The sequence below is a fragment of the Rhipicephalus sanguineus genome, chromosome 5 (genome assembly GCF_013339695.2).
Source record: "Rhipicephalus sanguineus isolate Rsan-2018 chromosome 5, BIME_Rsan_1.4, whole genome shotgun sequence".
NCBI lineage: Eukaryota > Metazoa > Arthropoda > Arachnida > Ixodida > Ixodidae > Rhipicephalus > Rhipicephalus sanguineus.
This window is the reverse complement of record NC_051180.1, coordinates 54,391,537-54,415,614: the sequence shown is the minus strand read 5'-3', so window position 1 is coordinate 54,415,614 and position 24,078 is coordinate 54,391,537. Positions and strand designations below refer to the sequence as shown.

General features: G+C 48.9%; 1 protein-coding gene across 1 annotated transcript in view; it reads right to left on the bottom strand.

Moving 5' to 3' along the window:
- Nucleotides 1-24,078, bottom strand: part of LOC119393639 (nuclear pore complex protein Nup205) — a 31,023-nt gene that overhangs the window by 1,923 nt on the left and 5,022 nt on the right. The window contains exons 2-5 of the mRNA XM_037660747.2: nt 21,783-22,390; nt 14,323-14,503; nt 11,180-11,446; nt 2,272-2,499 (exon numbers count right to left, since the gene is read on the bottom strand). Coding sequence (XP_037516675.1) covers nt 2,272-2,499; nt 11,180-11,446; nt 14,323-14,503; nt 21,783-22,390 — 1,284 coding nt within the window. The remainder of the gene's footprint in view (nt 1-2,271; nt 2,500-11,179; nt 11,447-14,322; nt 14,504-21,782; nt 22,391-24,078) is intronic.

Genomic DNA, 24,078 nt, shown 5'->3' with positions numbered 1-24,078 from the left:
ATTTATGGTGTTTTCGATCTAATAGTGCCAATGTTGACATGCCAGTGTTTGTGCCAAGAGCCGACATGCTGGTTTCATAAAGACACTTGCATGCTGGGCATGCTCCGCTATGATGAGCGGGCACAAGCACCACGTCTGGCCACCCAGCACTCGGTGCATGCATGATCGCATCTCCGCCGCTCTGCTCGATGCAGTGACCTGCAAATCTGCCCCTCCAATGTTGAATTCCAAAGGCTGGTTTTGGAGCAAGTTTGTTTATTTGACAGAATGAGGGGAGAGTCGGAGAGGATTCAGAGTGGGAGTCACTGCGTGGAGCAGGAAAAGTTGCTGCTCCATTGCTGCTCCGTTGGCTGCTCCGACCATGCCATTGGAATTCAACATACAGTAGACTAAATATTTCAAACTCTGATAATTCAAACTTCCAGTTAATTTAAACAAATCAAATTTCTGGCTGGCCTGTTATGTTTTCAATGAATTTTAAAACCACTTAATTCCAACTGGCCCACCGCACAAATTCGGTTAATTCAAACTTTTTGCTTGTCCATGCCTAGAAATATCTGCTGCCTTTGTTGCTCCTAGCTGAACATTCGGTTTTTATGTCACTAACGGTCACACATAAAGCTGACTGCCTGCCAAGAAAAGGCCAAACTAGTCAAACCGCGCACATAAACAATCACATGCTGACCGAGGAAGGAGAAAAAAAAAATCTCAAAACAGTCTGGCCTTGGTCTATTGCATACCGAACACTTTCACCACTGTACACTGGTGTCGTGTGGGAAAGCATCCTAAGAATAGGAAGCGGTTTCTTACTGTCATCGCAGGGGCGTAGCCAAGGGGGGGGTTGGGGGGGTTCAAAACCCCCCCCGAAATTTTTCAATTTTGCTTGCGTATATAGGCACGCACACATACAAACGCATGCACGAACATACATAAAGTATGGTTGACCCCCCCCCCCCCCCCCGAAAAAAATTTCTGGCTACGCCCCTGCTGTCATCGGACGCAGCCCATTTAGTCTCTTAATTACATATGCATGCACACGTTTTATAATAACTAGAGCTGTGCGAATAGCAATATGTTGGGTGTGAAGCGAATTCAAATATTGAAGTCTGAGTGCGAATCGAATCGAATATTTAAAAATATTTCTTGAATATTTCTAGAATATTTTTTCGAATACTTCGAAGTGAAATTGCAGAAAAAAAAGTTAGAGAGGATTCCTAAGCATATTCTTATGAGATAGCAACATGAAAGTGTTTCTTTTCACTAGGTTGATGAAGCGCTGGCGGGGTGGTGTTTCATAGTTGTCTTACAAGAATGAGGCAATGTAGAGGCCGAATTCTATTTATGTACATGGTTTGATGCAACCAAAGTGTTGCCGACAACACTTTACACGTGATAGGCAAAGATGCCGTTTCCTCAGCCTCTCTTCCTGTTTCAACTTCTGTGGAAGCCCAACTGATGTGGTGGACAAGGGTGTGCTCCCTTCAAGTCCGGAGTTCCAAATCTGCCTCGTAGACATCGATATATAAGAACATCTGAAATTTTGGAGGCTAAAAAGCTTCGGCGTCCGATTTTTCGGACTTCCTGCCCAAATTTCAGGCCCAAAGCACCATTAATCGAGCCCCCACCTCTGCCACATCTTTCATCTCCATGTTGAAACCAGCGTTTTCTTGAGTTAGTACATTTGCGACCGTAGCAGAGCTTGAAAGACAGCTTTGCCGCAATACCGGGGTGTGATGAGGTGAAGCATATTGAAAATCTAGGGACCACTTCTAATCGGACATTGACTGTCTTTTGGCAAAGTTCGACTGCAACGGAGCTTGAAAGGCAGCTTTGCCGCAATACGAGAGTGTAATGAGGTGAAGTATATTGAAAATCTGAAGGAGTCACTTTCAATTGGACGTTGACTATATTTGTTTTTGGGAAGTTTGAATAGTAAAATTCCAGTGCGAATCGGATCGAATAGCAAACACTATTAGAAAAATATTCGAAATTTCGAATGTTCGCACACCCCTAATGTAATAACAAATATACCAGTACAATCGCTGACATATCTAGTACTGGCAATCATGCAGAGCTGTCTATGATGTCGCTGCGACACTGAGAAACAATAATCACAACGCTAGTTGGTATGGTGGCCTGAGTCACATTTATGACAACTTTTGATAATTCAAACAAAATGCTGAGGTCACCTTGAGTGAATTATCGAGAGTCCACTGTAAATCTCCATTAAAATAGTGGCCCTCATTGGTCAGGCGCTGACTAGCTTTATACCTCATGAGAAGCAGTGGCATCGCGGCAGAGCAGCTGTCGCAGGGGCTGCCCACACAGCTGCACCAGGTGAGCCAATGCAGCCCTCTCACCGCTGCCGCCTCGCCAGCCCAGGAGGAGGTTCTGCAGTGCCGCGTACAGATGCGCACGTAGTCGTTGCTGCCCACTGCCGGACACAATCAAGCTCTGCAGCAGGGACCGGGTCAGCTCCAGTGCAGATGTGGCCGACACCTGTACAGGACACAAAATGGCGGCATCCGTCATGGTTATAATGAAGACAAAGGCTCTCGCGCTCCTCTCTTGCGCATGCTTGCATCGAGAGGTATGGCCACGTCTGTATGTCACAATGGAAGCGAAAGATCGATCGAGGGCTCGTTTCTTTCGTTAGACGCAGCCTAATAAAATCAACAGACAATGAGGCTATGGAAGGTATATACAGGGGACATTACTTGTCTGTTTTGACTGTATAGTATAGTAATTATGACGTAAATGGATGCAAGAGAGCTCTGCTCGTACTAGTATACACGTCATTTTACAATGTCTTATTACTCCTGTACAAAAGTTGGTCCGAAAGGTGGCAGCACGTCTGACACACTACTCCATCTTATGCATATAGATTTATCATTGGTGTATCCAGAATAGAGCTCAAAGGGTTCACCCCCTCCCCTCCCCCCTTCGATTTTTTTTTTACATTTTACGCTCACATACAAACACTCACGAGCATACATGAAAAATGCCCCCACCTCCCCGAAGGGAATCCTGAGGAAATGCGAATGCATTTCTTGCGCCGAGAGTGCACGGCATAGTAAATTTAATGGCGTAAAGCTGGACACATCGACGCGCTCAAGTGTCTCGGTTTTGGGCGCCTCTTTCAACAAACGCTTCCTATGCGCATTCGTAATCACCTCAGGGATGTTGCCACCGCCTTCAATGCAGCACAAACGCATTTAGAACGTGCTGTTTTCAGGCTGTGCCAAGGCAGCACAAACGCGTTTCAAACGCACTGCATTGAGGTGGTGGCGCAGGGAGGGGAGAGAGCGAACGGCGAGAGGAGCGGCGAAGCACTGCACCTACCCTCTCCTACACTCTCTCCACACACGCGGGAGCTCCGCCGAGCCCTCACACGCCAGAGCGCGCTCCTCCTCTCCACTCACTCTCTGCTACTCCGCCCGCACCACCTGCTCCGGTTGCTAGGGGCGAGGATAAGGGCGCGCGCCCGCAGCTATTGCTATGGGAGAGGGAGTGAGAGCGGAGAGGCGCGCGGACAACGCCGGACATAGCCCGACTAAGAAATGCATTCGCATTTAAAACACCCCAAACAAGCCATCATTCGACTTTCAAGTCAAACACTAAACCTGTTCAGACAGACCAACTTTTCTTCCAGGACTGTAAGATCCTTATTTCATGCAGCTGATAAAAAAAAAAAGGATAGAAGTTCTGGGGACGATGGAAGCTTCAAGAGGTGAAAAATTCTTGAATAAGGGGTGTTGCTGGAGCCGAAGTTTCGACAAACGGCCATGCCATTTTCAAGGCTGCAACTGCCTACCTTATTGCGTGTACACTGGCTAAAGTAGGCAGTTGCACCCTTGGAAAAGACAAGAACGCTTGTCGAAGCGTCGACTCCAGCAAAACCCAGTGTTCAAGAATTTTACATGCAGATGATACGGCACATTGTAGAAAATGAAGTTTTTCTTTTTTTAATCACTCAGTTTCAAACAGTGCGCATGCAACTCCAAAGGGAAGTGCAGCACAGAGGTGAAAGAGTGAACGTTGCCGGCAGAATAAGTCGCACAAAATGTTGCTTTCTTCAGTGCTTGCCCTTGCATTTAAAATTCCACTATGGAGCGCCTAGGTGGGTATGTATTAGTGGTAACTGGATGAGCGCTTGCAAAGTGCTGTCAACATACTCAAAATTGCAGTGACGTGTTGCTGTATCGGATGATACATGTCCACACTGAGCAACATGCTTTACATGCTTTTTTACAGCTTTTTTTATATACAACTTTCTTTTTGCACTTTTTATTGTACACTGGAACCTCGTTAATGCGTACCTGCCGGAAACGCCGCATAACTAGTGGAACTTCGATTATACGACTTTCAGGGGACCGCGCAAAATCGTCGTATAATCCGGGCGTCGTATAATCGAAAAACCGAGAATATAGGCAGTGACGGTCATTTTTGCCCCACAACAGCGGGCACATAATGCCTAAGAAAGTCCGCGGCACAAACGTACGCTGCTCCGAGGAACGTAGATTAAATTAATTGAAAAAATGACAACCACGCATTTTATCGGAGGTGTGAACGAACCTTTATTTCTCACCTTTTAAAAAAATCTGTGATTTTCTTCTGAGAGTTTGCCCAGCCACGACGCATCAGCTTTCTTTCGATAGCTGCAACATCTGGCAGCAAGTCGCCGATCTCATCGCGTGCGCAAGCAAACCGCCGAATGTGGTCGACGTAGCACAACACGTCCGCGTAAGTCGGAACGGACACGCTAGCCTCTGCAGCGTCGTCCATCTCTTCCTCGTCGGAAGTTCCCGCAGTGTCGGGACGCACAGTTTCGATAATGTCATCCAGCGACACTTCACTGCACACTGCAACGTCGTCGTCGGCACCAACATAGTCCGCGAAAGATCCAGGCAGCTCCAGGCTGCCGAACTCTGGTTCATCGTCAACAGGCAGTGCAGCTTCACTGGTAGAACAAGCACCACTTCTATTAAAGCCGCAGTGCCTGAAGGAGTTGGCGATAGTTTCTGGCGTGACTGCGTCCCATGCACTAGCACTGTAGTGCATTGCGTCAAGCACAGAAAGTTTCTTATCCAACTGCTTGCGTTCCATGCCCGCCAGCCGACGCTGCACCAGAAACTTCCGATATTTCTGTTTCATGCACTTGATGACGCCAGCGTCAAGTGGCTGCAGCTGGCTAGTGCAATTGGGGGGCAGAAATACAACTTTCACATTTCTCAAATGCGACATATCTGATGGATGGCATGGCGCATTGTCAAGCAGAAGAAGAATCTTTCTGTCCTTAGCCCCCATTTTGGAGTCCAGCTGCTGCAGATATGTAGAAAACATAGCAGCCGTCATCCAGGCTTTCCGGTTGAACGTGTACTGGCACGGCAGCCTTTTCAAATTCTTGAAGCATCGCGGCTTCTCAAACTTGCCGATCACGTCTTTGCTTCGCTTACCCCCGTGACAGCTCTCTCCTTTGAATGCCAATGTCTGTTCTGGCTGCATATTATAAAATAATCCAGTTTCGTCTGCGTTGAACACGTCGGACGGTTTGTATTCCCGTATCGATTCCGGCAGCAATGCAGTCCACTTTTCTACAGTGTCGGAGCTGACTGACGCGCTCTCTCCACAGCAGCGGCTGTACACAACTCCACTGCGTTTTTTAAAGCGATCCAACCAGCCATTGGAGGCTTTAAAGTCGTCAATGCCGCAGCGCAATGCAACTGTCTCAGCCTTCTCCTTCAAAATTGCGCCATCCACGGCGATTCCTGAACTGCGGGCCTGACGCAACCACTCAACGAGGGCCTTCTCCATGGCAGCATATTTGCCATCTTTCGCGGCCTTCCTGTTCAGGCTGAACTTTGCCGCATTTAGTAGGATGCTGTCCTTCTTTGCGAGGATCGTTTTCAGCGACGACTCGGGAATGTTCAGGTTGCGGGCAATGCTGGCCTTTGTTGCTCCGTTCCGCTTCTCTGCCTCCTCGATCATGCGAAGCTTTTCTCCGAGCGTCAGCGGTTTTCGGTTCCGCGACATTGCGAGACGCAGCACTCGCAACCAAAAGTTCGAAAGCTTCCTCGCACACCAATGACCGAACACAGAAAATTTTGCACGTGGACACAGCAGCTGCGGCGCAGCACAACCAACCGATGAGGCAAACACGTGAAGGAATGGCTGAATGGCAGCACGGCAGTAGGCCTATTCGATTTGCAAGCTTCGACCAATCGCGAGCGGCTAAAACGCCCCAGCCCTCTGGTAGCTAGACAGCGGCGAGTTCCGGTTCCCGCGGCTGTCGCAAACATTGGCTCAACAATCGCCGTTCAACACGTCCGGTATAACGACACGAAATGTAGTGAAAGTTATCGTATACTAGAAAGCGAGCTCGAGATTATCTGCCATGTTATCTGCTCACAACGGTCACTGCGGTCACAACGGTCACGGTCACTACAAAACCACCCAAAAGAAGAGAGAGAGAGAAAAAAAAAGCGACAACGGAAGTGCGCAGTGCAATGCGACAAAACGAATGCGCTCCGGCTGGCTCCGGCCAACGTTGGCTCTGGCTAGCTATGGCCGACCGCGTGTCGAAAAATTGAAGAGGCCCTCCTCGGTTTCCCGACTTTTTTCGCCCGGCCGCAGTGTGTTTGCGTGCCAGCCCGCGTCATCGTAGGTCTTTTTTTTTCTCGGACAGTCCAGCAAAGCGTCGTACGAGGCGGGGCCGGCGTAAAATTGCGTCGTACAATTGAGGTTTTTAATACATTATTTCTATGGGGTTTTGCCGGGACCAAGCCAATTCGTCGTAAAACGCGGGTCGTCGCAGGACCGGGGGACGTATAATCGAAGTTCCACTACGCACTAAACGGTAGTACGCATTAACCACCAAGTAAAAATTTGCATCTCTTCGCGCACGCCATCGCTGCCAGCAAAGAAATAAATACAGTGCCACAGCAAATACATATTGCCTAAAGTACCCATTGCAAAGCCTTTTCTTTTTTTTTTTTTTCCAAACTGGAGAAGACTCTGGTATTCCCGCACTACCGTCCGATAGTGCCGATAGCGCGCGGTGGTGACGCCAAGGAGCATTTTGGAACTATTAGTCCGGTCAACGCAGTGACCGACGTAGCGACAGAACGGACAGTGTCGACTTTCCGCGATATATGTGTGTGCGTCTGTACCGCGATCTGCTACTAAATGAAAACTGACACAGTTCCAGTGAAACGCTGTACGGCTGCATGGAGCCGATCGTCTCCTGGCTAGTTGCATGCAGCGTGTCGCCTTCTCGACTCACGCCGTCACTGCCGGGCTGCTTGCTGTACCGCACGCGCGCATTTGTCGTGGGAGTGTTCTTTGTACCCACTTCGCCCCAGACCGTGCACGGATGCGGCGATGAGCACAGACGAGCTTGTTTGGTTAACGCGGCGATGACGAACTTCTTGCAAGCGATGCGTACTCCGCGATGCTCTAGCGGTCCTAGCAGCGGACCGAAGCACGTTTGGGTGGTCGCCCAATAAAAGCGTGCAGTATGGTTACAACAGCGCTACGCTTGCTGAACCGTACGCGTGCGTTTAGGGTGATAGCGTCTATGCAAAGAGGTTTCTCGTCGCCCACAACTAGCAACGCACAACTCCGCAACAGCGAGCTGCTTTCGTTTCTACAAAGCGGCATGCGCTTGAACACAGCCCCGCACAACGAGGCGGCAGAGATCGGCGGCCCAGCGCGTTTTGGTTGTCGCCTATCAAAAGCGTGCAGTAGGTTTAAAGCAGTGCTGCGCCGCACGCGTGCCCGAGCAGATATCTGAAGATACTTATTGTGATAAGGTTGTCGGCGATAAGTCAGGCTGGTGCGTTCGTCGGTGGCCACCGCCTCACCTTCGTTCTTTCCCGATGCTTACACGCAAAGGCGCCGCCGCAATCGCGCGGAGGTCAGAATCTGTGATCGACCGATCTACGCAATTCTCGAAAAGACGGAAAACCTTTGGCGGCACATTGTGGCGTCGGGAAGTTCAGCGGTGCAGTAAAATTTTATGGCACAAAACATTATCCCGGTACGCAGGTTACGCACTAACCGAGGCGTAGGGCGAAGCACGTACGGCTTAAGTGGTCAGCGAATGCATTAGGCTCTATGAGACTCAGTCGGGGATTCGTCGCAAGTACGTTTTAACCGTTAGTACGCTTAAAGCCGGTACGTATTAACGAGGTTCGACTGTACTAAGGCTTTTCATATTGCTTCCTTTACTCATATACAGCCGCAGACTGTTTATTCGGACTTGGAGGGAACTGCCAAAAAGTCCAAATAATCGGGATTCCAAAAGCAAGGATTCACCAGAAAAAAGCCCCTATTATTAGCCCAGCAGCCGGAAAAAACTTGTCAATGCACGTCTGTACACATGGACGCTTACACGCGACTGATACGGTCTGTATTTCAGCCATTGTTTGGCCTCTCCTATAGGTCAGCAATAGCACTGTAACGGCCTATGCTAAATCCGCATATGATTGCTGTGGTGTGGGAGGCACATCATCATGGCCGTCACTATCCATATGCGCTGGTTCGAATAGCCTCCACATCTGGTGAATACTAATCGCTGCTTTTTTTTTGCCATCCTCAGGGCCTTGTAGTTGTCGCGTTCCTTTAGTTCTGACGGCGCACAGAGAACGGCACCAAGCAACAAACAAGGGAGCGAGACACGAAGTGCAGGATGCAGATTAGGACCAGCCACAAAAATCTGACAATGCAAGCCCTCCAAACGGCAAAAGAAAACGACGTTGAGTTAGTTCGTGTTGCAGCGCTCATGCTGTCGTACTATCTTTGTCTGAGTTAGGATCTGCGACGTACTCGTACACGCTGTTATTCACCTCAAACGCCGCACCGAGCTGACTCTGAGCTTCGCTTGGCTTGGCCTGCTGTTTGGCCGTGGCAGCCGCTCAATGGATACTTGACTGGCTAAAGACAAAAGGCAACCATTACATGTAGCCAACAAACATAGCCTTCGAGATCGACAATTGTAATTTCTGCGTGGATTTAGACAGTGGCATGATCTCCAGATATAGCCACTGCAACATTTCAATGCTGGGAACATAGCAAAAATATTGTAAACATCTCTGACAGCTTGTCATGGTGTTCAAAGTCACACTCGATCAGCCGGCCTGGGTCAGAAAAATCGAACGGCATACTGTGGGGCGTCTGAATTTTCGGTTGTTAGTTCACATTACTTCAATGGGAGGAGTGGTGGTGCCGCAAAGGTGTCCGAATAAACGAGCATGTCCGAATTTTCAGCGTCCGAATAAACGGTCGGCGACTCTATTTATGTACGGCAGCTGGGCACCATGGTTTGACCACTCCAGACCCATTTGACACTCCAGCGTCCAGCTCTTCCCAGTCTAGCGTGCCCCTTCAGCCCTTCAGGATCCAGCGCGACACTGGACACCGGGACTAAGCGGCGTTGGGCTTTGCAATAGGGAAATGAAAACGCTATTGACAAGGTTCTGCATTCTTTAGCAAACTGTACTTCGTTCCATACATAGGAGTCAACGCTGTGGAGGCTAGCGAGACTTCTTACAGTAGATGTGATCACACTGGCAACTAGTTCAGTCTTGTTTCGTACCCACAACGTGATTTTTTTCTGTTTTATGTGGAGTAATAAATTGGAAGTTTTTGTGGCTTAAAGAAAAAAGCTCCGTTATACAGCTGTAAATACGTTCTATATATCTCTTAGCATTTCGTTGTCTTTGTTTCCTTGTTGTTTGATTAGGAGCGTCGCTATGCTTGAAGCGCGTGCCCTTGCTCTGCTCGCATAAGCAATTACAAGAACAAAACGTGGCTATGAGTCGTGCAGAATTACAGTCGAGCCCGAATATATCGAACCCGTTTATATCAAATTATCCCGTATATCGAACAATTTCTAAACACGGTAAATTTACATTGAGAATATATAGCAAAAGTTACTGTTACATCGAACGAAAATAGCAACGACAACCGATATATCAAACTCCATGTGCCTCAAAAGTGCCCCAGCAAGTTGGCTTTCCCTCGCGGTGGCGGGGAAAACTGCCGGCGCCACCCTAGAAAAAGTGGGTTAGACCCGGTTGTGCACGGGCGAACACCCCCCTGCAAGAAATGATCCTGGCCCGCTCGCAGCGCTTACAGCCAATCAGAGGCCGTCGTGCTTTCTCCGAGGTACAGAGGCGGTAGAAGTGAGCGCCATTTTTTCTTTCTTTATGCTTGTGTGCCTGCTGCTGCCTGTTTTCCTCGAGTCCTCATTCAGCGTGGTCCGTGCTGGTGGTGTTGCCTGTTGGGGCTCTGTGAACCTTCGTGTCGGCAGGGAGCTTAAGATCGACTTGCTCGGAGCTCTTTCTATGTTGAGTAGATCGTGGGCAGATGTCACGAAGGAGACGATCCAGAACTGCTTTAGGCGTGCCGGCTTCCGCATGCCTGGTGATGACACCCCAAATTCCGATGACAGCACTGAAAACACCGCAGGTGTTTCCGCCGAAGTTTGGAGCGAGCTGGCAGAGTTCCCGAGAGCTATCGACGGATCGACATTCGACGAGTTCGTCAGTGCGGACGATGATGTCGCCATCATGGGTGAGCTACAAGATGAGGACTACATTGCAGACGTCGTGCCGACCACGAGCCAAAGTGACAACAATAAGGAAACTGACGATGGCCCATTGCCTACATCCTCTGAAGTGATTAGTGCACTTGCGTTGGTCCGGCGCTATTGCGTGAATGTGGAAGGTTGCAGCCTCAGCTGCTCCGACTCGTTGGACAACGTGGAGGCGTGTGTGCTGTCGCAGGCAGCGAAGTCGTTGACACAGAAGAAAATCCAGGACTATTTTGTTCCAAAGTAGGGCACGCAAGTAAGCCACCATATTAATAAAGTACTTTTCTTATTGTTATGTGCCTTTGTGTCAAAATCCTATAGCGGGCCTATATCGAATTATGCCATATATCGAACTAATAAACGTTTTTTGGCGAGTTCGATATACCCGGGTTCGACTGTATAAATTTTGCTCATCAAACTTCTTGCGTGGCCTCTACAGTGTTGGCTGCTACATTTGGAACGGAGTACACCACAGTTGCAACGGAAGTTCTTTTGCACCACACTTTACAGAGGATACATACTCTTAATTTGATTCAATTAGGAACTTATTTTATGTTTGAGAGACACCCCTGCAACTCAACCAACCTGATCGGTGGCAGTGTTGCTTTGCTGGCGCAGTGCAGCCACAATGAGCAGCAGCAGCTCAGCTGCGGGTCCCTGCTCGCTCACTGTTCGTGACGGCGACAGAAGCTCGTGTGCAAGCTCCAGCAGCAGCTGAGCATCCAGCTGCGACGCCCAGCACACAACCAGCACCGAGGCCAGTTGCTGCCAGGCGTTAAACGCTTGTCGTGACACGTAGGTGCGCTCGTGCTCTGCGTTGCGCTCCAGCGCGGCTTGCAACACAGCTTTCACCTACGAGAGAATTCAAAAGATCAGGTTCCACACATTCTGTGACCATCACACTCCTAACCGTTACGGCTTTTTTCTCTTTGCCCTTAATTTAATGTGCTCGACTGCTGACCTACAGGTTGCGGGTTCGAATCCCGGTTGCAGTGACTGCATTTTCGATGGAGGCGCAAATTCTACAGGCCCGTGTACTTAGATTTAGGTGCACATTGAAGAACCCCAGGTGGACGAAATTTCCGGCGCCCTCCACTACAGCCTCTCTCATAATCACATTGTGGTTTTGGTGACGTTAAACCCCAACAATTATTATTTTAGAAAAGAAAACATAAATACGTAAAAACTCTAGTGGCCGTCGTGATCTTCATTGGCCGCCTATTATTTATGGCGTGCTCAGGCACATGTGCCTCGTGCTGCAAGGTTAGAAAAATAGAAGAATAAAATATGGCTTCTTCTGCTCTTGCCATCGGCCCGAACGGTTCCCTGGTCTTTCGCTCACCGCCTCATACATTGTTATAGTGGACCTAACCCCAGTCCCTATGCAAACCATTTCGTTAAATCAAGTTTCAGCTGTACGAGAAAAATAGCTTTCTCTTTAGTGTCCCTTTAAAGAGGCCCTGCAACACTTTTCCAAGTAATCATCCAATGGCTTCATTAACACTTTCGTGACCGCGGAAAAACCAGTTGTTTTCGGCTAGTCCAGAAAATATCTTTTTTTCCTGCCACAGAAAATAATTGATGCTAAGTGTAGGGTATCAAATGATAGAGGAAGAATTGGTCTTTCCAACAGTATAAATTCTAAACAACAGATTTATTTCGAATATAATAAAAAAATTATCAAACAAAGAAAAGTGCATCAAAAAGAAATAAGAAAAAAAGATTAATAAAACATCAATGCTACTCTGCAAAGGGTAAGCATTAAAAAAAATCGAAATAAACGTTTTGAACGCAAAGCCCTCGTAGAATAATATAGTGGATAATAAGCTCTGTAAGTACAAAGATTATTTACATAAATACAAGAATATAGGCACTGGTGCCTGTCATGCCACCGCGCGAAGCAGTTTCTCAACGCGGTGAAACAAAGGCTGGCTGCACATGTTTCGGAAAAAAAATTTTTTTTCTTGTCAACTTTCCTAGCATAGATTGGAGTTCTGGTATTTTTCAATTTTCCTGTGTATTCGTTGAAATGAACAGGGTAGCCTGGTTCCAAATCTGCAAAAAACCATAAATGTACCCTCATTTGACCTTTTTCTCCCTCACATATACTGCTGAAGACCATACCGACCTTCAGATTTCACCATTTTCTCATCCACTGAATGGTTACGACGGGGTTAAAAAATAGCGTAGAAGAATCATTCATGTGTTGCAACAGAAAAGAGACGTGGTGAAGCTTCTCGTGGGATGCGACAGTCGTCTTCTTCAGATCAGAGACACTCAGGAAGCCTTGAACCTTTTCCGTGGCATCACTGATGGTGGACGAAGGCCTGAAAATATGTGTTGTCGACACCAACACCAATGCAAGCGCGGGACTTTAACGATTACCATGTGCACATGGAGTGCGACGAACTTGCTCATCTTCTCTTCAGTAAACCCCCTCCATGGATCCGTCCCTCTCACTGTACGTTGGCTTTTCGAAAGTATGCATCCACGTATACATTTCTGTGTGGTTGCATATCTCTCTGACGACTTCTGCGGTGAAAAACAACACAAAGACGCCGCCGTGCAGCACACCGTAGCGTTGGGTCAAAGTACACTCCGTGCCATCTTCGCGGAGAGAACTGCGCTCTTTCTGCAGCCGGCGCCAAATTCTCCCACCCGAATGAAGTTAATAGTACCTTGCAGATAAGAGCTGTTATTTTTAGTATGCAATGGATACGCTTACATCGAGGCGCGACAGCGATAAAACGACCGGAGGAGAAGACGAAACTTACCGGCGGATAGCTGCTGATGTTGCGGGGAGGTTTGACGCACTTTCGCCGTCCGTACTAAAGCCTGGCGAATCAAAGTCGTCTTCCGTGTCTGTGCTGCTACCATCATCCATTGATTCCCACTCAGATTAATCGGAATCCGCCGAAATTCGCCGTTTCTGTGAAGCACCCGCGAGCAACGTCGACGCGAAGTCTGAAACAACGAGCGCTCACCTACCCGACTGCGAACGAGCTTTAAAAATCTCCCCACGGTGGAAAAAAGAAACTCACAAACAAAACTGATAAAATACATGTTATTTTACCCTTTGCATTGCGTTAGCTGTCCAGAACCGCCCAGAGAGTGCGAAAACTTGAACTTGAAGTCATCGATAACATATCGATGGGAATAGGCGCGGTCACGAAAGTGTTAAAGGAGTTCATCGCCTCAAGAATTGACAGCCACAAAAATGTTTATAATCCGTCAAGTATGAGCAGTCACAGGGATTTGCCGCACGCTTTAATCACTTTTTCTCTCCTTTCCTAGCAGCGAGCACGTTGAAAGCTACGCAGGATGGGGATGACAAGGAGGCAAGAAGCTACGCCCGTTCGTCAGCACGCATCATGACCTTGAGCACCTTTTTTTTACATGCGGCTTACTTGCTGTGTGATCGTGAGTGCGCACGCAGGCATGTGGTGGCTTCCCGCAGCAGCCACGGTAACTATGCAGCTCACAATGCTCAAATCAGCCAATGGCCATGGACCTTGGGTTTATGGCATCATTTGTCAAGAGAAGAGCGAGCAATTTCTAGCTGACGTTGAGAATTCAGGCAGCATGCTGCGCTATAATGTTTGGCTCACATGTTCTCAGGAGCCTCAACTGCCAATTGGCAGTGTTTCCCGACCATGCTGAAAAAGCGTTGCAGGGCCCCTTTAAGGTAGTTTACACACGTAAGCTTGAGACAGTACGCATGCAATGACCTCTTGCTGGACTCTCTCCTTGCTGCTGATGGCCAGCAGGGCATGGCTGTCCTGAAGCAGCCGCTGGTGAAGTGCCGCAACATCCACTTTGCGGGGACCGCCCAAAGAGTCCCGCTGCTCCAGTGACGACAGCAGCGTCTCCACTTGTGACGCATCCAGCAGATCCAAAGATGTACCACGTCTGAAATGCCCGAATTCACAAAACGTTAACAAGTCCTTCCTCCTCATTGTCCCAGTGTTACTACCGACAACCAGCCCCTGTGTTTCAAGTCAAGTTGATACTGCATTTTAATGCCAAGCCACTTTGCCACACCACATCTCGCCGTTTTTCGAGGGTCAACATATTATAGAACACACTGATGTTTGTCTATTCTTCTGTGTCAGCCTTATGACCGATGTGCACGAGTGAATGCTGCACGGCTTTTTTCTAGTGTAAAGTAGGACTGCGACGATGACCCCAGTGCCAGCTTTGGCAACTAATCTTGTGGCGAGCGCAGTGAGGACTTGGACTCTGAATAAAAGTGAGAGGACAGTCGTAGAATGACAGAAAAATAAAAAGGTTGTGTGCAAATCATGTAGTAGCACCTATATAGAAAAACCTCGTCCCAGCGTTAATTGAAAGTCACTGGGACTGAAAAATCTTCGAATTAACGAAACATACAAAAAGTGGGATGCAAGGAACTTTGAATTACTGAAATTAATCAGAGGTGGTCGTTTGGCTGCGCCTGTTAGTTTGCGGCTCCAAGGATCATGTTTTTCAGCAGTACCTAGTCCCAATTTAGCCGCAAACCCGGGGAAACGGCAGGCCTCGCTGCTGCTACTGCAAAAAAAAAAAAAAAGGAAAAGGAAAAGAGAGCGAAAGAGAGAGAAAGAAAACAACGGTCTCGTGGTCAGCTGAAACGCGCACCTGCGGATAAGACTACGTGCTTCACTGCACCACAGCGGTGACACGCGGACAGCATGTCACCTGCTCCTCGCAGTGTCAGCACCTCATGATATGACCATTCGCCAATTCTCTCTGGTAAAACAAAGAATTTAATAATGGCTAGTGCGACGAAATTTGCGATGTGTTCTGGCTGGAAAACATGATCATTGAAGTTTTCAAGCTGAGTCTTCGAAGCAGACGTTGCAGACGAGAACTCTGCCAGCAGTGCAAGTGCGAAAATTGCCGGAGCAACCGGCAATCGGAGGTTCACATACATCGCGAATTCCGTTAGACAGTCCTTTGTTATTCCTTTCTTTTCCCAGAAAGAATGGGTAAATCACGACGTGCTGACTTTGCAAGAAGCATGCGATCTACTGGCCGCGTGTCACCACTGTGTTGCATTGAAACAAGTCTTCTTTTCCACAAGCGCACATTTCAGCTGACCACGACACCACTTTTACTGTGATATAGCAATTATATTGATACTCTCGATGGGTTTTTGCTGTCGCCTCATGTCCCATATAAAGACCAGATTGATGACATCCCCCCACGCATCGTATGTTCTACCGCGGGTAAAAGCGCGCGAGCTGGGGTGGCAAACACGGCTGAAGCAGAGATCAAATGAGGCAGCCCATCTTTGCCGCTCGAGGGCGCATGCGATAACACCACCCCGCTCAGGAGGCCTGCTGTCGAAGCAGAGAGGTAATGCCTCGCTTGTCTTGAACGAGCATGAAAAGATGGAAGGGGAGGTTGTGGGGATTGAGGCTTGCCCGTCGTCATTGCGCGGGCTTTTCGCCTATTTCTGCCATCCTCATGTCCGATCATGTCGCTCCTCTCCTCCGTCGTCCTACGGCGCTGGGCGAGTGGGGGTGACGTTAACCCTCCTCACCCCGGCGCCGGTTCGCGACGGTGGCGCCGCATTCGAGTCCCGCGAGACGTTTTGCGCGGCGGGTCAGACCCTCTCTGGACCTCGTAGGGTAAGCACGCATTTTCTTTCCCGTCCGTCGGCTCCTTTGTTTGGGCTCGCTCGGACGGAGTTCGCCAACGGTGCCTTGCGCCAGCGGCGAGCGCTTACCTTACGTTGTCCTTTTCCGAACGCTAGGCTGAAGAGCAGCGCGGTGCATTCGTGCGTGGTCATACTACGCCGAAACCGTACCTATCGAAGCCAACGTGAGCGGAGTTTGCCCTTACTCGAGCGATCGGGCCCTGTGGTCGCAGATCGTAAGAGTACGCAGCATGGTCGCGAGGGTCCGTTTCCCTCAGCAGCGTGTCACCGTGAGCCCTTTTGCCCGCGGAGACGTGCTCACGGCACCCTTTGTGTTGTACTTTCGCCCGTGGCGTGGTTAAGCCTGTTTTGCTTCTCCCGCCGCCTTTGGGAGCGGGCGTTGTACTGCGTTTTGTGGTGTTGCCGCAGGCAATAAAGTGTTGCGGATTTCGAGAGCAGTACTGTGTACTTGCCGCGCTACGCTCGGCGCCTTGTTTGCGCTCGAACGTACGTGTGCAGCGGCGTGCTAGTTCACGCGAGGCGACGGCAGACGCGGCCCTGTGGCTCGCTAAGTCCGAACCCACACTAGTGGCCGTACTCCTGGGAGATACGTGCACACTACAAGGTGGGGTGTTGTCGCTCGAGCAGCAACACTGAACTTTGATTCTAAGGGCGCAGTCGCGCGCGCTATTCGGCAGCCATGCGCGGGCGGCTCGTATACCCTTCTATGTGCTGCGCTCTCAACGCGAAGAGACTGTGCGGAAAGAGCATCTCTCCCTAGAGCGGCCATATTCTCATATCCCAGCGTTTTGTAGACTTACGCGAGATCGGATCCAGAAGAGTTAGCTGCCAGTCTCACTTCGTATAATATTACAATGTGTTGCTATCGCATTCATTGCTTCGCCCTTGCGGTGAAACTGTGACTTTCTTTTTTTCACTGGCAGCAGCGAGGCTGGGGTGCTTCACCTGTCACTCGTAATTATCGCTACATTGCATTGCCTTGAGGCTCCTAAGGGCAGTCGATTCCGCGGATTTGTGGCGAAATCGAGATCGGGAATTGAAACCCAAAGTTTTTGAATTAACCGGGTTGGTGCTGACGGCTGCTTCAATTTATCCACTCAAATTCACATTGAAAAATACGGGTCCACAGAAATCTTTTGAATTAAGCATGATTTCAAAATAACAGAGTTTGAATTAATGAGCTTTTACTGTACATAATGTAAAAATTTTTTTCAGAAAATTTACCCTGCGCAATGAGCTCACCCCTAAATTTGCATCAATTTTCAAAAAAGAAAAAGTGTAATCATTATGCAAGTAAATGTAGCAATGCGCTGTGCCACGAACGAGTGCCAGAAGACTTCCGAGAAAGTCCACGTGTACTTGGTTTTTTTTCTGGCAGGAAAGCTTTGTTGCCGTCATCTTGAATTTTGGTGCAGTTACAGGATTGCACTGCCTCTCCACTTTGAAGGCAATTTCGACTTGCATGAAAAAAAAAAAAAAAAGTGGGGGGGAGGGGGGTGCTTGCATTTTTACTATATGGTATGGAGTTAAACAATGCATTGAGAACTTGTTCGGCATGACACGATGTAATCATTGCCGGCTCATCTCAACCTTACAGTAACTGCATCCTCTTACTTGCAGTAAAAACAGATGCTTGTACTTCACCTTTTCGGCATTCACGTCTCGGCTGGCGAAAATTCTGCTGGCATTGTAATAGCACAAGTTATTGTGCCCGACTTTTTTTAATATATATATATATATGCACTTTTTCCATGCGGTCAGTGGAGGCAAGGAACACGGAAACGGGAAACAAAACTTTCAGCTTTCCAACAACATCAAGATGGTGACGCTCAGTGGTGGGAAATGCAAGAGGCACCTCTGTGAACACCGCTGTGTTTGCGCGATTCTATGATGAAGTGTCGCCATTAGTGCTAATAAAATAAACCTTGTGACAATCACATCCTCTTCTCGCTGGTATATAGTGGATTTCTGAAAAAGCTATATGATGCAGCATAGATTTGGCATTGCAGATATTGAAACCAGTGGTTTCAAGAAATTGATTAATACCACCCCCCCCCCCCCCCGCAATTTTCAGAATCCCAAGGCTCATGTTCCCCATAAGCAACACCTATGGCCTGCTTTCATTTCTGCAAGCAACGCACACTAAAATTGTTCTCACTGAAAGAGGCGGAAGGAAGCACTGATCAACAATTATTAGCGTGCACTATCCCTCCAACTGCACCACTTCACACGTGCTGCCAAAATGCACTTATCGTGATCGGGTTGGCGGTGCCACTATGAATGCGATTTACAACGGCCAGCAGAGTGATGCGCTAGTGTGGAAGGAGAGCACAAGGAGTTTTCTCACGACATGGGTGGGCTAGTACTGCGGAAAAGCTCCTGCGATAGATGGCCACTGCTTTCTATGATGTGCGCATTAAGACTTCTCTGTTACGCTTGAGCTGTAGTGGCCGGAAAGTGGTATTACACGAGCAATCGTGTTTTCCGGGAACACATTAACACGTGAAAAATAAGCATAACTGTACTAAATCATTTCTTGTGTTCCTGGTAGTGAAAGGTGGCACTGGGAAATCATAAGAAATTTGAACATATCAATAAGGTTCTCCTGCATACTGTAAATACATTTTCCTTTCATGTCTGCCTTTCTTTGACAATACCATAAAAAGGCTTATTCGTTGTTCAACCTTGAGAGTGTAGGCTGCATTAAAGTTCTCGCTGCACGCACTGCCAATCTACTGGATCACGAACGTTGCAGCAGAGAGGCTTATAAAAAAGCTGGGACAGCTACGCACTAGTGGTATGATGAATGAAGAAACAGCAGAGCTGGTGGCCTTCCCCTGCTCCAAAAGCTCGTTAATTCGAATTCCACGGGAACGCTGAGCAATTTCGAATTAAACAAAATTCGAAATAATGAAAGTGAGCAAAAATGGGTGGATTTCGGGGGTGGGGGCACGAAAAATATTTATTGGCCAAAAAAGTCGGTGATGACCATCTGCTTCTTTTCTCTGAATGCCACAGCTGCGGCTCTCTGTTCCAGCGCGCAGATGCGACGCAGGGAATCCTCTTCACCCTCTTCAAAGCTGAAGAAGAGACGCGCCACATTAAGTGCCTCCATCACCGCAGAAGCTGACGGGCGCACAGGCGCTTCGTCATCTTCGTCTTCCTCACCTTCTGGCTCTTCAGCAACAGGCTGCGCACTGGCTACTTGAGCGATAATGTCCTCATCAGTCAGGGCACCACACACCGATGCACCGGTGTCAACTTCAACATAATCGGCAAAACGTACGCCCCAAAGAGTGTCGCGCAATGCCACTGGCATGAGCTCCTCAGCCCCGTCCACGTCGACGTCACAACTATCCTGCGCACTTCCAGCTGCAAATCCACCGTGGCGGAAACAGTTTGCGATTGTGGTCGCGGTCACCTGTTCCCATGCGCGCACCAACATGTGCATGGCAGTGAGCAGCGTAATGCCGAAGTCCTTCCTGTGGCCCGCGCACAAAATCATTCTCTCCAGCATGTGACGCCTATAAAAGCACTTGATGTTCCTTATCGCACCCTGGTCCATTGGCTGTAGGGCCGCAGTCGTATTTGCTGGAAGGAACACTAACTTTGTTGCTCTCAGCTCAACGTCGACTTTGTGCGCCGAACAGTTGTCGACGACAAGAAGAACGCGTCTGCCGCCCAGTTCCATTCGCCTGTCGAATTTCAGTAGCCACTTCCTGAATAGGTCACCTGTCATCCAGGCTTTCTTGTTTGCGCCGTACTCCGTCGGCAGTGACCGAATGTTTTTGAAGCACCGTGGCTTGAGTGCTTTGCCAATCACAAAAAGGGGGACCTTTTCCGTACCGGTCATATTTGCGGCGACCAGAACAGTGACACGCTCTTTGCTGCGCTTGCCACCGGCACAGCTGTCTCCCTTGTAGGTGATCGTCTTGTCTGGCTGCAACTTGAAAAATAACGCTGTCTTGTCAGCGTTAAACACATCCTGTGGTGAGTAGCTCTCCAAGTACTGCTGCAGGGAGTCGCTTCTCCAAGTAGCGCATGTTTCAGCGTCCACTTCCTTTGCCTCGCCGGATAACGTGCGGAATACGAGATTGTGCCGCTCCCTGAAACGATGAAACCATCCCTCGGAGGCGACAAAGTCTTCAATGTCCAAGCGCAGGGCGAAATCGGCTGCCTTGGCCATGATGATAGGGCCGCTCAATGCGATACTCTGGGCTCTCATTTCTTTAACCCAGATAATCAAAGCTGACTCCAGTTCCGGGAACTTCGCTGTCCTTAGCCTTTTTCGACTGGCGCCAAAATCCTCGGCTTCATAGGCGTTTTCAATGGCCGTCCTGTTGCGTATGTAGGTTGACAACGTGCTCGGAGGTATGCCGTGCTTCCTCGAAATTTCGTATTTGCTCGAGTTCCCTTGGTCAACCACTCGCAAAATCTCCACCTTCTCCTTGACAGTCTTCGCACAGTAGTTTCCCCGCGGCATCTTGCAACTTCGATGCGGAATAAGACGGCTTGACGGCGTGAACGAACAACGTGCTCGAGGAACAAAGTGACGCTGCCGGGTGCGGCCTAGGACTGCTAGGACTACTCCGCCGACTCCTCAGCGTCCCGCGGGTCCCGCGTATACAAGTGGCGCCAGGCGCTGAGATAGCGGGAGAGCTACGGAAAAAAAAAATTGCTCCCTGGATTTCGGAGGCCATACTTTGCTCGCCCTTTGCTCGGAGGCCACTTGAAGCTCGAAAAAACCGGTCGTGCCACCTATCGTTCGGCCGTAAAAGCTTCCACTAGTGTTTGACGATGATGACGCTCGCGGCGCGCGCTTCGAATTATCCGTAGAGGCGGCAATTTCTGTTCGAATTAACGAATCGTTTTACACATGGTCTCCTATGCACTGCGGACCGGACTGCGGCGACCATTTCGAATTATCCAAAATTTCGAATTAATGAGGTGTGAATTAACGAGCTTTCACTGTACCATAAAAAGGCTTATTCGTTGTTCAACCTTGAGAGTGTAGGCTGCATTAAAGTTCTCGCTGCACACACTGCCAATCTACTGGATCACGAACGTTGCAGCAGAGAGGCTTATAAAAAAGCTGGGACAGCTACGCACTAGTGGTATGATGACTGAAGAAACAGCAGAGCTGGTGGCCTTCCCCTGCTCCTCACCCTCACTTTCTTTTCTCACCCCCTTGCTATACTGTAGTATACATGGCTTTGTTATGCTTCACCCTCTCCCATCCTCCTCCTCCTACTACTCCTCCTTCCCCACCTCCTCGCTATATTATACAAGGTTATGCTATGCTTTACTCTGCCCCTCCTCCTTTCCCGCCTCCACACACTCACTTCCCTTTGCCACACCTTGTTAACTATACAAGGCTACAAGGGCACACGTGTTCGCGCAGCGAAGAAGACGAAGAAGAGGACGAAGAAAGCACATGCCCTCTGATGATGATAGTTTTCTGTACAATCCAAGCGAACAAACCAAAAGCTTAACAGTTCTGCTGTAATAAGCAATGAAAAATGGGCATGCCTCTTGACAGCAGGAGTATGCGAAGGTTGCTTGGTGCCATCCAGCATGCGCAGCAGCCGCCGGTCCAGCAACAGCAACTGCACCAAGGCCTGTCCGTGCGACCGAGGCCCGTGCTTGGCCGCCAGGCGCAGCTCGAGCGCCAGCAGCCGCACAAACCAGGCCTGGGCCAGCGGCGGTGGCCACGACGGCAGCAGCTCCAAGTGCCGGGTGAAGAAGTCCCTCGACGAGCGCAGGAAACGCAGAGCCGTGTCTCCGCCGCACGTGGGCCTGACGCACAGCGCCCACAGCAGTTGGTAGCCAAGCGCGAGCAGTGCACCGCTCCCGTTGTTGCCGTTGCCACTGCGGTGTGGCGGTGGCCGTTCCAGCAGTGCCAGTAGGGCGTGCAGGCAGGTGCGTGCTTGACCTCCTACTCCGGGCTCCTGCAGAGAGGCAGTGCGCTCGGCACCACCCAGAAGCAGGAGCTGTGCCAAGCCCCAGCCTGGCTGTTCCGTGGATTGATGCTGTAGACACACTAACAGCAGCTGTAGCAGCATTCCTGCTGTGGCTGCCCTCACTTCGTCGGGAGACCAGCTGTCCTCATGGCCAATGGGAAGCTCCAGGCTGGGGACCTGATGAGTGTGTGAAAAGATTCAATATGATGTATGGCATATTCACATTCATCCGTGCCTATAGTAGAGTTACCGATGTGCTTTTTTTTAGCTGTTTTGTTTTTACTTTCTTTTCGTACATTTATTTGCGGGAAACACTCTTTCGTCAGTTGTTTTCACTTTCATATTATCTTTTGTATAATACTATACCTTGCTTTTTTTGTATATTTTAAGTTTGCGAGTTCAGTCGCATCTTCTGCACTGATCAATGTTTTACCTTCTTAAGGTGTTATTACATATTTATCTCTATTATGCCTTTGCTATACTGCCCCCCTTGCACAATGCCCCACAAGGACCCTGTAAGGTATTGATAAATAAATAAATGAATAAATAAATAAATAAATAAATAAATTTACCGAAACGAGGAAGAACGAACAACCACAAGGCAAGTGCCGTCTGCAATTGGTCGTTGTATAACGCACGTTTTGCTTGGGTCTTCATTTCAGTTGTACTGTTGTGGCTTATAAGAAAATGCCCAGCGAGATGTTCCCTGTGATCTGTGTGATCCAATTGGAAACGGTGACAACGAAGAAGCAGGTCAGGAAAAAAAGTTACAGTTTCGCCGCAATGGCGAAGCAATGAATGCGATAGCAATAAATTGGAATGTAACGTGAAGAACGGAAAGAAGCTCCAAATTGCCAGCGCGTCGCTCGAGCCAAATGGACGCACGAAAAGAACGCACACAGGACGAGCGCGAACTATCATGCATCACAGCTCGACACTGGAAGCGCACTGCTCAAACATAAAGCAGGACGCACGAAACGAACGAACAGGTACACACAGGCGGAGCACGAACTAACTGTCCTAGTTGTTACTCATTTCAGTTTGAACAGCGCGCCCCTTTCGCAAATGCGGCAGCTGCAGCGTCGAAGCGACCTTCATACACTCTGTCACTTCAGCGCAGACATCTCGGGGAAAGCACAAGACATACAACCCCCCGCTCTCCCGCCAGCCGCCCCCTTCTTTCCTCGAGATAAGCACACGAAGGCGAGCACGTTCGCAGGAACGGGGCCACGATCTTCAAAGCACGCCACGCGCGGACATCGCGCCATCTACGTAGTAACTCAGGAAGCATACTGATGTAAGTGGTGTATATAAATAGCTCGCCGTTAGCTGGCTGAAAGACGGGGCTCTTCGTGGCCTAACCATCTAACGCCGCGCGCTGGAAAGCGGGAGGTCGCGCGTTCGATTCCGCGCATCGGAAAGTTTTTCTGAATTATTTTTCTTTGTGGCTTTGATATATATTTATAGACATACATATACGGTGCATGACGGCGACGGCAAAAATCAGCCGAGAGTGTCCATATAATTGCTATCGCAATAAAAGAGGAAGAATGGTTCTCTACCAGTGTAAATAAATGGCGGAAGTTATACTGCTTTACACAAGAATGAGTTTGAAGTTCCTTCTCAAGTGACAGTGATGAAGCAACTGAGATGCAAGACCACAAATGGCCTCTAGCAAAGTGCAACGTGCAAGTTCACCCATATTCCCTGTGTAAGTGAATAATTTACTTTCTGTAATAGCTCAAGGGAATTCGTATAACAAATAATTCAATGCTCCTTAAAGGTCCTGCAGCTTAAGAAACCTTGTTGGTGCCTTTGGTGGGCATAGATCTAGAGAAAGTTAACAGCAAAGATCAACGGAAACA